Genomic DNA, 13520 nt, shown 5'->3' with positions numbered 1-13520 from the left:
CTACCGACCCACTTGATGCTGAACGGCGATGGCCAGACGTACAATTGCACGGGAACGCACGCATGTGAAGAGAATGGAATGAAATCGATTATCTAATGCGGAATAATGAGGATGTAGAATGGCAGGGCAATTAAACATGGAAAGATAAATAAGGTGAAGTAGCTAGCCCATAGCATCGTGGCGGTAAGAATGTTCCAAGCGGCGCTTGTTGTGGAAAATGTTTACCTGCACCTGGATTACAACTGCGCCAGCTAATGAGCATTTATGAGCATTTATACCTTCACAATCCATCTAGATGCTTTTCAGTATCATTCACCATGTAGCACGCCCTCCTTTGAGGCTCGCTTTCGTTCCTGTTTCTGCCTTACTACTATTCCATATAGCGTGTTGCAAACCCCACACCCTCAACAGCAGCAAGTCAGCAGCAGCCGACAAAGATAGAGCCAGATGCGGAGACAGAAACACCCATACACAGTGAAGAAAGAAATCACAGAGCAGAGAAATAGAGGAGGGGAAGTGTGGACTAGTCAAACACAACGGGAACACAACGGAACATTTGCTCATGGTTTGCATTCCGCTTTTCTATCTGTCCGTTACCTTCGTATGCATTCGCCTCTTTTAGGCGCATGTTTTTTCAGTACCCGTGGCGATTCTGGAGGAACTCAACCCAAACCCCTTAGCCCTAACGCATTAACAACAACCTAAACGCTAAAACAAAAGCCTCTAAAGTTGAAGTCTTCTGCGCCACTGGCAGACAATTTCAAACTAGGCTTTAAGGTTAGCAGACGCCATATCCTTAAGCGTAGCCCTGCTGCGGGGGCTGCCCTAGACTTTAGGGTTTGCGGCTAAAGACGCTTAGGAGGAGGGGTCTGCTGCCACCATTGTCTATAGGTACGCTAGAATGCGTTCACTTACGTGAGTGTTGACTATGCAAGCCATCAGGACCGAGAGAAGGAATATGTGCCCATCTTCACGAGCACAAGTGCACATGCAGGTCCGTACTTCTTGCTGAGCTCTGCATTCACCTAATTTTCGGCGTTAGGCAGAGCCGGGAATGTAAACGAATCAGGGGGATGATACTCCTGCCAAGTCCATTTCTGCAGGCCCAAGTCACAGAAAATAAAGCAAAACCGAATAAGCAAATATACGTACAGACCAGAGCACAAAACGCAGCCATACGAGCAGCAGGAAACAAAAGGTGTTGCAAGAGAAGCAGACAAACTGACGAACAAAGGTGGATGGCCAACGTTCAAGACTTCGAAAGAGAAGCATAGGACGGCCGCGAAATCAATAGGCACGAAAACGAACGCCAAGCTTCCCAAGGAGAAAACAGGGGCTTTACCAGTTGGAGAAAACTAACGCATATTAAACCAGTGACTATTTCTGCACCGTCATATGCTGCAGTTGAGAGAAAAGAATTTGAAATGGAAGGCCAAAAGACATGTCGGAAGACCAGCACAAGCTTGGGCTACGAGGAGTATGCCAATGAGAACACGGAAGAAAAATACGTCGAAGTATTTAACGGATAATAACATAAAAAGGGCAAAGGAAATACTACCAACTAGCCGTGTCAAGAAATTACCTGCGATTCATCATCGGGGTTGCAGCGCTCCATCGCCAGCTGGCCGCCTTTCACTGCCAGACATTCCTTCACAAGCCGATTTCTTAAGACACCGTCCTCGTAATCCCACCTAGTGGACATATATGCGAATGCATAAACGAATTAAATTCAATAAATTGAATACGTACATGCAGCCCATTCACAACATTCTAACCCACATATGTAATCGAATCAGAGGCTGAAAAGGGGTTTAAAAGGAGAAATAAACGGAGCAGCAAGCAAGCACGCAAGAAAGCAAACAAACACACAGACATACAGCGAATGAAAGAGGCACAAGGTGGAGTGCAAAGCAGATCAAGAGTCCAAACACAGGCAACAGCAGAGCAGGAATAGCAGTTTGACCATCGCTAGCAACAAGACAATGATGCAATGCAACTTCCGAGAAGGAAAAACATCTCGCAGCTGTTGCTGCTGCTGCTAGCCCTGTTTGCTGTTTCTGTTCTGTTTCGCCACTACTTCAGTAGTTTTCCCCACCCAATATATAGTTCGCGTTACGTCCTATTGATTGTTTCGTGTTATATAATGATTCATTTATTTCGAGTTACCACATCGGGTCTGTCGCCCTGCACCAGTCCCAGTCACCGCGAGGAGTCAAACACGCTTCGTCGTTATGTACAGGCATCACGTGGCCTATTTTTCTGCATGCATGCGAACAGATTAGACACGAGCTTCTGCATGAGCAATTGTCAACAGCTGGAAAGCAGGCACACAGACGCACCCACAATTCAACAAACACTTCTGCCGCAGTACTTGTCATCCCATGGGGTTTTCCGTGATGAATGTAAGGAGGGGCAGCAAGCACAGTTTGAGTTCTAAAACCAGCTAGACAACGCCCGTTCCTCCGAAAAGACAGCAGATGAGAATACAGCGATGAAGCTATTCCTCTCCGTTTGCGCGTGGCGTACAGACATGCTGTCGTCTCTGCAGTCCTCTATCGGCCACTGCTCTACGATCTCCTGGATGTGCTTAAGCGTGCAAGTGTTTCTTTTACCTGAAATACATAAACTCCTGAGTTGCGTGCCCAGGGGCGCAGGGTTTCAACGCCGGACGGCCACCTGGAGAAGCCCGGCCGACGGAGTCCATACACAAACCCGACGCAACGTTCTCCAGCTGGCCTGAAAAACCAAATCCTAAACCCTAAACACTGAGCCATGACAACTTAGCCATTAATCATAAACCCTTTCACTTAACCCTAAACACGCATAAAAGCACTCTAACTGCCCTTGCAGATGGAGTGTTTTGTTCCTTTGAGTGCTTGTCGATGCAGACTAAGCGTTTCAACTGCAGCTACGTCGTGCCTGTTCCTGTTTCCATGGGCGTTCTTCACGGTTTACGGGTTTTTTATGGAGCACGAGAAGGTTCAGTGTTTACTGTTTGCTGGTTTACCGAGGTAGGGAACATCATCGAGGTGGACGACATCTGCTTCTGGAAAGACGTTTTCCATGTACCATCTGAAGCTTTTGCAGTTGTGTTGTTTTCTCCATTCTTGGCGTTGTTTCAGCGACTCAGCACCGTAATCGACGTTGGGTCTGCCTAGGACGCGCCAGGCGAGATCTGCGTATTCGTCCATCCAGAGGAGTGTCCGCATCTTGTTGACAGTGAGTGCTTTCGGAGGAAAGCTATAACCCGCCCCTCCCTTGCGGAAGATGTGGTAGACGCGGCTACAGGGTGCGCATTCGAGGATGCCACCGCACTGCCACAGGCGGAAGCTGAATTCGAGGTTTTCGGTTCCCCAATACTTGAATCCCTCGTCGTACGCTCCGATGGAGAAAAAGAACTCCTTGTCGGCAGCAAACAGACCTCCCGCCATAGCGGGAGATGTCTGAAAGTCCGTAGGGGAATGGCTTTGCTGCTCTCGCGGCAGCCGCTGCATCTGATGCGACTCATACGAGTGCTCCATGAGTTGCCAGAGAAAGCCGAGTTTGCAGCCGATGCCCCCAGCGATATGTTCAAATGTTTCTGCGTCAATACCATCCACTTGAGGCATCACGATGCGGCGGCGATCCTGCTTAATACGAGAGACCAGCGGCTCGAGCCACTGGTTCTGCACCTCAATATGACTGTCAAGGACCACAAATATCGACGCCTCTGCTGCGCGGATGGCCCGCAGTCGCGCCCCCACAATGCCTTCGCGCTTAGGACTCCGCAGCAAACGCACTTTCGGTAGCAGCTTCACATAACGCTCCAGCTTTCCGTTTCCTCCGGCTGCTACGTCTGCCAGGTCACTGCCGTCGTCCAGCAGCACCACCTCCTTCAGTAGGGGCGGAGGCGTCCTATTCAACACGCTGTGCACTGACCGCATCAGGGTTGAAAACGGCTCGTTGTAAAACACCATCAAAACGGAAGCAGCAGGCAGAGAATCCAAGTCGTACTCCAGCGTCTTGCATGCGCTGTGGCGAGAATCTGGGGCCACACGGTCCAGAGGCAGGTGATCGCTCATCTGCAAATTGAATCCGCCGCCACGAGCTAACTCCATGGGCATATGCAGATCCTGTATGAACACCCAAAGCGCACCCGTTTGAAGACAGTCAAAGCTCTCCCTTAAGCTCAAGCGAACTCCAGAGAGGGAGCTGCGACGCAAAACACCCGACGGCCTACACTAGTTGCGGCATCTGCGGAAGCACATCTCGAATTCAAAAACTAACCAGGCTGCGCAACGACACTGTCCTCTATTTATATCCACTTTTTGCGCCCGTTCTGTGCACAAAACCTACTGGAGGGGGAGGCGGGGCTGGGACGTGTGCAGGCGTCCCATCGGAATTGAGGCCAAGGGGACCATGCATCATTTGGGGGTTGTTGGTGCTTCTTATGCTGCCCCCATCATCTTCGTTGGCTCTGGGCATAGCATCAAGGGCGCGCTTGTGTTGCTGGACAGCGCCAGAGAAGTCCATCACCGATTCTCCTTCGGTTGTCAGCTGCGTCCCAGGCAACACGTACCGCGTCAATAGCACTGCGTTCAAGAGGATCGATCCTAACCCTAACGCCATCACCGTCAACTGCAGGCAGCCCCAAATTGGCCTCCTCCAGTCGGCGGGCTGGACGTGGTGTGTTTCTACCATGGTGGCCGGTACCGTAACAGAGTAGGAAAAGCTGAAGAAAAGGCCGAAAACAGAGGGCGCAATGACTCAAACAGCACCCTATTAACTGAAATAATCACGTTATTCACTGCGATGTCGGCGTTTTCGCTGAAAACCCATGAGAAAGCTGTGAATGTACCGCCAACGGCTCCAGTTGAGCGAGCCGCCGATCAACACCAGCTGAAGCCCCCTATGCAGCTCCAGTCATGAAATACCGAGTTCAGTTGGGAATAAAAACAAAACGAGGATAAATGATAGAGAAATACAGAGCTATCAAAGCACATGGGAAGGCAAAACGCTTAAACTTTCCGCTTCGAAACTCTGGCGAGCTCGTTGATTACACGGCGCCTGCCCCCGTTGCATAGACGCAGATGTGAAAACACAAAATAAAGACTTGTCTGCCCATTAAGGGCGGTATAACAGTTGAGAAAACTCAACCTTATTATTTTTCACTTCCCTTGACTCTTACTTTCACCAGAACACACCCTCTTGCCGCAGCCGACTTGCCAGCGCGCATGCAACTCGTCGCAGCCCCAGACCATTGAATCTATTTGTCAACATATCTTGGTGTCCGGTGTTTCCCGCATCACCTTATTGCATCTGAAAGCAAAAAGGGAGGACGTTTGTCCAGTATGGCAGACACAGACGCCACCTCCGCCTATCTGTAGATCACCGCTCGCTCAGTCCTCTGTACGTCTATCGGTGGGCAGTTGGCCGCCCTATCCTACGGTTTGTTTCTATTCCTATCTTACCACGATGAAGAATTTGAAGATATTGACAGTGCAGGTCTCGGTAAGAAGGGCTTTCTGACTCTTCTCCTGTGCACTACTGGGTTTAGAATCCCTAAAACAGTGCTGCTCGGAGGAGCAGACAAGTCTTGGCTATTCAGGCCTAAACAGAGGAAACCTGGATGGATTTCAGTTGCGCATATACTTCATTATGGCATTAAGGGTATATATACTTTATGTAAAGGGGTTAACATCGCTGGCAAACGGGCCTTATAAAAGCCTAGATTGTCAGCAGCCTGCGGCTCCGCATGATTTGAACATAGGTGAAACGTGCTCCTGACGATTTATATGCCACTTTTCTGCTTATAAAGCGTGTACTGTCATGTATTAACATCACGCGTGCTCGCGTCCAAATGCCTATGAAGAGATCCACGTGCAAATATCACCATATATGCAGATACATGTACAAATATATGCTTACATACATGTTTATGCATGCGTGTATGCATATTCATAGGCGAAGCTAACGAAGGTAGGTCTTACAGTATTAGGTCAACTGCGGCACCCAGTGAAACTTCGAGGTGAGTCCATTCTATAGGGAAGATAATTGCTCGCAGTATCGGGTTTCCAAAGTATTGCCAGTAGTATGATCACATTGTAAGTTGAGCATATTAATAGTATTGCCATATCATAATTAGGCTAGCAATGAGTAGCCTAGTTAAAGGGTGTTTTGCATGCTGGCATTCATCTTCTCCGGATATACGTCCCTAAATGTTCAAGCAATGGGCAGGCCCTCAGGATTGGTGAATGTGAGTGTGGCAGTGTTTAATTTGAATTCTTCCTCCAGAAATACAGGATAGTTGGAATCTTTTGGGTGTACGTTAAGCCACAGAGTCGACTTAATGGAGAAGCAGACATACAGAACGAGATAGAGGAGAACCTAGAATCTACCTAACTTTCATCCTCCTCTTCCGCAAAAATTCTTGCACGGCCAAAATTCTTGCACGGCCAGCATAAGTCAATAGTCGTGGCTTGATTCTTTATCTCGTTTTGCTTGTCTTTTCTCCCAAGTTGAAGCACGACACCTCCCTGAAGAGCGGGGATCACTGGCCCACAGGCTCCTAGAGATTAAACGATCGAACAGCCTGTCTTAAAAAAAGTCTAAACGCTTACACTTGATTCTCAGTAGATTTTTAGCATACGGCTATATTCAAAACTGCCTCTACTTAACAAACCCTCCCCGTGCTGGCAAAGGGAGGATCTCAGGTAGTCGCGACTAATGGTACAAAAGGTCTTAGGTGGTTTTTCCGATAAGTTTACAGACATGCTCTGCACTACGGAAGTGCACTGCTCGTGGAGGTATGTGTATTCTGCAACCGTTGAAAATATCCATACAGCTATCAACCTTAAATGAAGAAGACACATAGACCCATAGTAACACACATTAGGAGAGCAATGCCGCCCTCGTCTTGTTCACAAACGAGGCAGTCTGTTGTATTTAAATACGACTTGGCTATAATTTGCAAATATGTAAGAAACACAGGGCCTTTAGTCCGCCGTCAGACACAAATACTCCGTTCGTCTCAGAGGCCAGAGTCTGCGGTAGAGTGTGTTCATTCGTTGCTAGCTGCTTCGCAGTTCATTCCCCGCTATATTCCTCATTTTCATGTTAAAAAATAAATATGTTATTTATTTAAACGTAACTTGATGCAACTGCATCTTGAACGACACAAGAAGGAAGGCGCGTAGTGAGCGCCTGCAGTGCCTCCGGTGCTCTGCTCTCCCACTCAAGTTGACGAGCGGAGGATTCTGCAGCAAAGCTGTCCTGATAATAAGCCATTATTCTTTGTTTATTTCATCTAATTACTTCGGTCAGTTGGGGTATTTAGCGCCGAAAAAACCGAACGTGCACTAAGGCAACAGCCACACCTGCGTGTGTTGTGTGCGCGATCACGTAGGCCAGCACGCACATTGTTCATTAAATCCATCGAGCACCTAATTGCTTAGTAATAAGAGCAATTTGCCGCCATAAAAGAACAATTAAAAAATCGCGATGCAACACAGATGCGTTAAAAGAGGTTGAAAGCTCACTGCCCAGCCTTACAACGTGAATGAACGAGAGTTGTTGCATGAGGGGCTCTGATGTGCCTGTTCCGTCTCTGGCGGAAAGAGCGTAAGTTCTTTCATGTCTAGTTGTTTGCAACTTCTGGATAAAAGGAGAAAACAAATGGTAATCGTAACCAACGTCAGCAGAGCATTCCGAAGCCAGATTGACACCGGGTAGGCAGGGCTGCACAGACGGCTGGCAGACGGCATCGGGAGAGTGCCGTTCAAAGGACGTTTAAGAGAGAGACGTGAATAACACGTTTCTAGTGGGTTCAAACTTCACTTTCAATTACTTATGAACAATATTTTCGCGGTTAACAGCGGTAGCTTTCACGCATCGGAACGCAGGCCTGCCGCGTCTTGCAGCAACCGGACCATAGGGCACAGGAACCTCTGCAGTTGGCTGCGAAACCGAGGGCGGAGTCCTCTTGATTATTGTTTATCTTGTTTACATTTGCGGATTCTACGGATGTTTATTCTTTAGAATTCGTTCTGAACATGGGAACACGGTGGATTCAGGCACCTTTCCGCCATTGTTTGGAGTGTACGCCCGCCAAACTGCTGCCAATCCGCGCTCGCAAGGGATCGCCAGTTTTTCCTCTGTTGTTTCATTTACCTTAATGAAGCCTCTTGATGCTCATTGCATTTAACTTGCTTTTCATCTTGCCACGAGAACGCCGCGTGCATTCTTGCGACACTTCCGCGCTGCGTACGTCCCTCTTGCTCGTCTTAGGAGGACTGTGAGCTGCAGAGTCCGAGAGAATCGCGTTTTCCTATTGAAACCCGGATCGATCGGCACCTTTTGTCCAAACTTACTGCAGCATTCGTCGAAGTAGAGGGCTTTCTGGACGTTAAAGGTGCCCTACAAGCGATACAGGCGGGTGTGAACTCGCCCCACCGCCTTTGCCCCGCAAAGCCGCTGGTCGCTTTCTTAGCCTGTTACCGCAGCAATCCATACCGTATCTTCTCTTCTGCTTCGGTTAGGCGCTAGTATTTCAAGAGGCCTCTTGGGAGCAGCAGAAAAGGGCGTCCGCAGCAACAAGAGGAAGGATTCAAACCAGCTGAGGTCGGCGGCGCCCGGCCGGCATTCTCTTTCGTCCACTGGAGTCCATTGCAACGTTTTGCTTTAGCTCATTTTGGGGACTTTACGGATTTTGAGGTATCTTGCGAGGTGTTTTGTCTTCTACTTTCCCTGGTATTACTCTCTTGAACCATCGCATGATGGCACACAGGAGGAGCTCAGCCGCCTCCGCAGCGGCTGCAGCACCTCAAGATCCGCCGAAGGCCAAGAGAGCGCGAGCGACGCGATCGTTGCAGATGGAAGAGGCAGAGCTCTTTCCCTGTACTGCCGTTGCTAGCGGCGTGCAGGGGGAGAAGGCGGACAACAGCACAAGCACCAGCAGTAACAGCAACAGCAACAGCAACAGCGTGAGCAGCACTGTGAAAGGCACAGCGGGAGGCCTCAAGGAGCCAACTCCTAAACGAAGACGCAGCAGCACGACAAGCAGTCGCCGCAGCAGCATCAGTGTGCCAGTAGACGATCGCCCTGAGGCGCGATTATGTAAGTTTTTCTCTTTATTTCTCTCCTTTGCTGCATTTGTACTTCGTTGGGGTATTCATTTCTTAGTCCTTCATCTTTTATATTTGTACCTCATGAAGATGTAGTACTATATCTGTGGTAAAATATTACCTTCTTTCTCTGTCTCTGTCTCTCTCTCCTCCATGCTGCTATTCGGTGCTGCTGTTTGCTGCCCTCGTGCAACTCTGTAACTGTGTGCTCTTTCTTGAATATTTCCTAAGACTTTATTATGACGGCACATAGCTAATACATAGTCTTTTAAAGCATTTTATCTACAATTATTAATGATAAACTTTTGTTAATTTGCTGTTGTGCTGCAGGTGATGTTGCAAAGGACGACAGCAATGCCGACTCCCTCTGCAGCACGCAACAGCCGGCAACGCCAGTTGGGCAGTCCCATACGCCAGAGCGTCTTTGTGCCTCTCCTTCGCCACGTTCAGACTCTGCAGATGTGCCGCTGACAGCAGCTGCGGCTGCGGCAGCTGCAGCAGCTGCAGCTGCTGCAGCTGCTGATGGTGAAGGCGAAAGAACTGGCGAGACGCCTGAAGATCGAGAAGATAAGCATCAGCCTCCTCTATTCCCAGCCCCATCCCCTACACCCTCTCTATCCTCTGACGCGGAGTTGTGTTGTTTCCAGCCACTGTGCCCTGCAGCAGCTTTCCTGTCTAACAGCACTGGCAGCAGCGGCAGCAGCAAGTCGACGACAGCCACAGGCGCAGAACAACAGCTACAGCAGCAGCGCGAGCAAGAGCCGGAGCAGGAGGAGCAAGAGCAGGAGCAGCAGGAGGATCAAGAGCAGCAAGAAGATCAGGAACAGCAGGAGGATCAGGAGGAGCAGCAGCAGCTCTTCGAGGCTGCCTGCTACTGCGATGTACCTGGCTACTTACCAGGACAGGGTGGGGCCCTCTTGGGCCCCAACTACGCAGATATACATACAGCTGAGGAGTATTTGGGGCTTCCGCGGCGCCCCATTAAGATAATGACATACAGCAACGACGGCAGTTACACAGAAACCTTCTGTGAAGAGGAAGAAAATGAGGGGCAGGCTGCGACAGCACAAGAGGCGCCTGTTGCTGCCGAATCGGGAGCAGCAGGAGCAACAGCAGGAACAGCAGCTTCTTCCTCTTCGCAGCCATGCGCTGCTCCGGAGGGTGAGCGAGCATCAGAAGCTGCAGGGGAGTCAGCAGCAGATAATAACACTGCATCTGCTGGTGCTTCAAGGGCAGCCGGTAGCTCCTCCTCCTCCTCCTCCTCATCATCATCATCATCTAGCACGCCAGCAGTAGCAAGCACAACGGCTGTAACAACAGCAGCAACAACAACAGCAGCACCATCGGGATATCAGCGTATCCTATGGGCAGATGAGGTGATTGACGCCTCTTATAGACGTAAAGTATGGTATAGAACAGATCTACATACATTCTTCTCTTGGTTACGAAGTCCTAGTCGTCATCGTCCTGTTAAACAGAGGACATATAATGCAAAAGTCTTAGGATATAGCGAGGCAAAGCGTCTTGCATTTTTGTTTCATCCGGAGGAATGCGGTGATGCAGACTTTAAAAAAGTTTATTATTTATGGAAACTTAAAATGAAAGGAAAAAAGAAGGAAGAAGAAGCAGCAGCAGCAGCTGCAGCGGCGGCAGCATCAGCACCTGCTGCATCAGCAACAGGCACAGACGCAGCTACTGCACCAGGAGGAGCAGCAGGAGCAACAGCAGCATCAGCTGCAGCAGCAAACCACCCACCAGACCCTCCAGATACAGGAGATGCAGCAACAACTTCGTCAACAGCACCGTTGCTCCAACCGCCAAGCAACCGCAGGGGCTGGACACTTAAACGTAGGAATACTCGGCAACGGGAAGCAGCAGCAGCAGCAGAGCAACAGCAGCAACAACAACAACAACCCCCTCCTGTGTCCGCTGTAGCTGGAGAAGTCTTATCTGGGCATACTGGCTTTTCTTTCTCCTTGTCTACACCAAGGCAGCTACGATACCTCAGGGATTACGGCACAATTGGCGGTGCTGCTCTTGAGGATGCGCTGTTTGCCGATAGCAGCAGCAGCAACAGCAATGACAGACACAGCAGCAGCACTGCAGTCGATAATGCCGCAGCAGCAGAAGACGGAGCAGCAGACGCAGCAGACCCAAATCTGCATGACCTTTGGCGTGTTGTTGAAGCAACCACGTGGGACTTCGGCGCAGCCGGTTGCATCACATTTGCCTCAACCTATAGAGGGGAAGAGGAGGAGGATCAAATGCAGCAGCAGCAGCAGCAACAGGAGCAGCAGCAACAGCAGCAGCAACAGGAGCATCATGAAGAAGAACTGTCTTCTTGCCAGCAGCTAAGTGTAGAAGAAAAACACCATAAGAAGACTACAGTGACAGATGCGCCTCAACCGGTGCGCCACAGCTGCAGGCAGCAAGCAGCATTAGAAGCAGCAGCAGCAGCAGCGGCTGCTGCCTCAACAGCCGTGGCAACAAGTACACCGTCTACTGCTGCTCACCACCAGCACCAGCAGCCACACAAGCAGCAGCAGCAACACCGCCGGACGCAACAGCGACAGTCTGTCGCAGCACATTCCTCTCGCATTGCAGAGGAACAGCGGGCACAACAGCTGCAGCAGCAGCAGCAGCAGCAAGAACAGGAGGAGAGGCAACAGCGACGCATGGCATATGAGAGGCGAATGCAGCAGCAACACGAGCAGCAGTTATTGTTGCTGCAACTGGAGGCACGGAAAATGGAGGCGCAGATATTGCAGCGAAGGCAAGACCTGGAGCAGCAGGAACTGCAGCAGCAGCTGCAGCAACAGCTGCAGCAGCATCTCCGTGCTGCTGGAGTCGTGCAAAGACCCGACCCCCAGGAAGAGGAGCGGAAGCAAAGAAGGGCAGCGGAGAGGCGGTGGTTGGCTGAAATGATTGGGGACTTGAACCTGCATCAGCAGCAACAGCAGCAGCAGCAGCAGCACCATCATCATCATCAGCAACAGCACCAGCATCAGCAGCACCATCATCATCCGCAGCAGCATCAGCAGCAGCAACATGCGTTTGGGCGTCGTGGCTCCTCGGATTTGGCTGAGCACCAGCAAGAAATACACCAACGAATAGAGGAGTCAGCAACTGCAACAGCTGCTGCAGAGCTGCAGCAACGGCAGCAGGATATAGCTTTGCTGCTGCAGCATTTGAACCCACAAGTGCGGCAGCGGCTGATTGAGCTCGTCCGAGAGAAGCTGCTGCAGCAATAAGAGAAGCACCACCGCTGTTGGAGCAGCTGCAGCAAGATCATATGCATGCACGCATGCATGCATATATGCATTAGGCAGCAGCACCGTTTTCCGATTGCTGTACGCCCCTTAATAAGTGGCATTTGTATAGTTTGTGTGTACGTACATGCATAAAGCACGCATTTGCTATGTATGCAAACCAGCGGCAATATCTGATGGTGATCTTGCGCCATTATTATTATCTACATGATTTGTTGTTGCTGTTGGGTGTATGTACACCGCCGCCTATACAGACATAATATTAGCTAGCCTGTTGGCGTTCGCTGGCGCAGTGTTTATCCTTTTTATCTGCCAACTGTTGCTGCAAGGCAACGTAAACTGAGGCATTTGTTGCTGCGGCAAAAATATAAATTAAAATAATCCAATGTTACCTGTTATATATATATAATGTATGCATGCATATAATGTATACATACATTGAATATATTATCTGTGGCACCTCGAGCAAAAGGAGAGAGGGTCTTAGAAGGCGAGAGGGCTGCTTTTATAACAGACTTCTTACTAATTATTAGGATATTTTAAGTATACACATATATATTGCTACTACTATACTTATATTCAATGTACGCCTTACAGGACATGGCACAGGTACTGTACCCTGTCGCAGAGGGCACTAATTGCTCCCCTTCAATACACAGAAATGATTATTTTTATCATTGCTGTTCTAATCCACTTCAGTAAGAAGTCTACCGCTTAGGGAAAATGTACGTCCTGTGTCTAGTGCTACACCACCGGCCTGCCTGGGTGGTCCCCACAAGCAGACCTGTTCCAACACTGCAGCAGTAGAAAGTAGAAACCTAAACTCCCTATACGTGTCTTAGTACGAGCTAAAAATGACACTACAGGTAAGGACTAAGGCAAACATTGCTACAGAAGTTCGCCGGTGGTTGCTGCCTAGGTACACCAACGGCAACCCAGTAATATATATAATGCACCATGCACACCACTTGGACACAAGATGCAGCAAAATAAGTGGAAAAAGACACAGAAAATAAAGGATGCAGGGGATATACAACGAAAGCATTGAAAAAAACGCCAACGAAAATACATATAAATATATACAAGTCAGAAAGGCCAAAAAACTGAAGCATAGAACAAATAGATATAGAATCGTTAGCCCCTAAAGGCC

At 49.4% G+C, this 13520-nt stretch overlaps 2 protein-coding genes across 2 annotated transcripts; one reads left to right on the top strand and one right to left on the bottom strand.

The window, feature by feature from the left end:
* Nucleotides 1-1025: 1025 nt before the first annotated feature.
* EMWEY_00026640 (UDP-N-acetyl-D-galactosamine:polypeptide N-acetylgalactosaminyltransferase T3, putative) lies at nt 1026-4680 on the bottom strand (the record flags this gene model as incomplete). The annotated part of the gene is made up of 6 exons (XM_013478104.1): nt 1026-1097; nt 1227-1355; nt 1583-1691; nt 2613-2736; nt 3008-4112; nt 4336-4680. The coding sequence occupies 6 exons, from the start codon at nt 4678-4680 to the stop codon at nt 1026-1028; spliced, it is 1884 nt and encodes a 627-aa protein (XP_013333558.1).
* A 4073-nt stretch (nt 4681-8753) lies between these two features.
* On the top strand, nt 8754-12352 carry EMWEY_00026630 (hypothetical protein, conserved; the record flags this gene model as incomplete). Its single annotated transcript, XM_013478103.1, has 2 exons — nt 8754-9093; nt 9432-12352. 2 exons carry the CDS (start codon nt 8754-8756, stop codon nt 12350-12352), a joined length of 3261 nt encoding a protein of 1086 aa, XP_013333557.1.
* Nucleotides 12353-13520: the final 1168 nt, after the last annotated feature.

Source organism: Eimeria maxima, genomic scaffold (assembly GCF_000499605.1).
Source record: "Eimeria maxima Weybridge genomic scaffold, Emw_scaff290, whole genome shotgun sequence".
NCBI classification, from domain to species: Eukaryota; Apicomplexa; class Conoidasida; order Eucoccidiorida; family Eimeriidae; genus Eimeria; species Eimeria maxima.
This window is presented reverse-complemented; position numbering and strand designations above follow the sequence as displayed.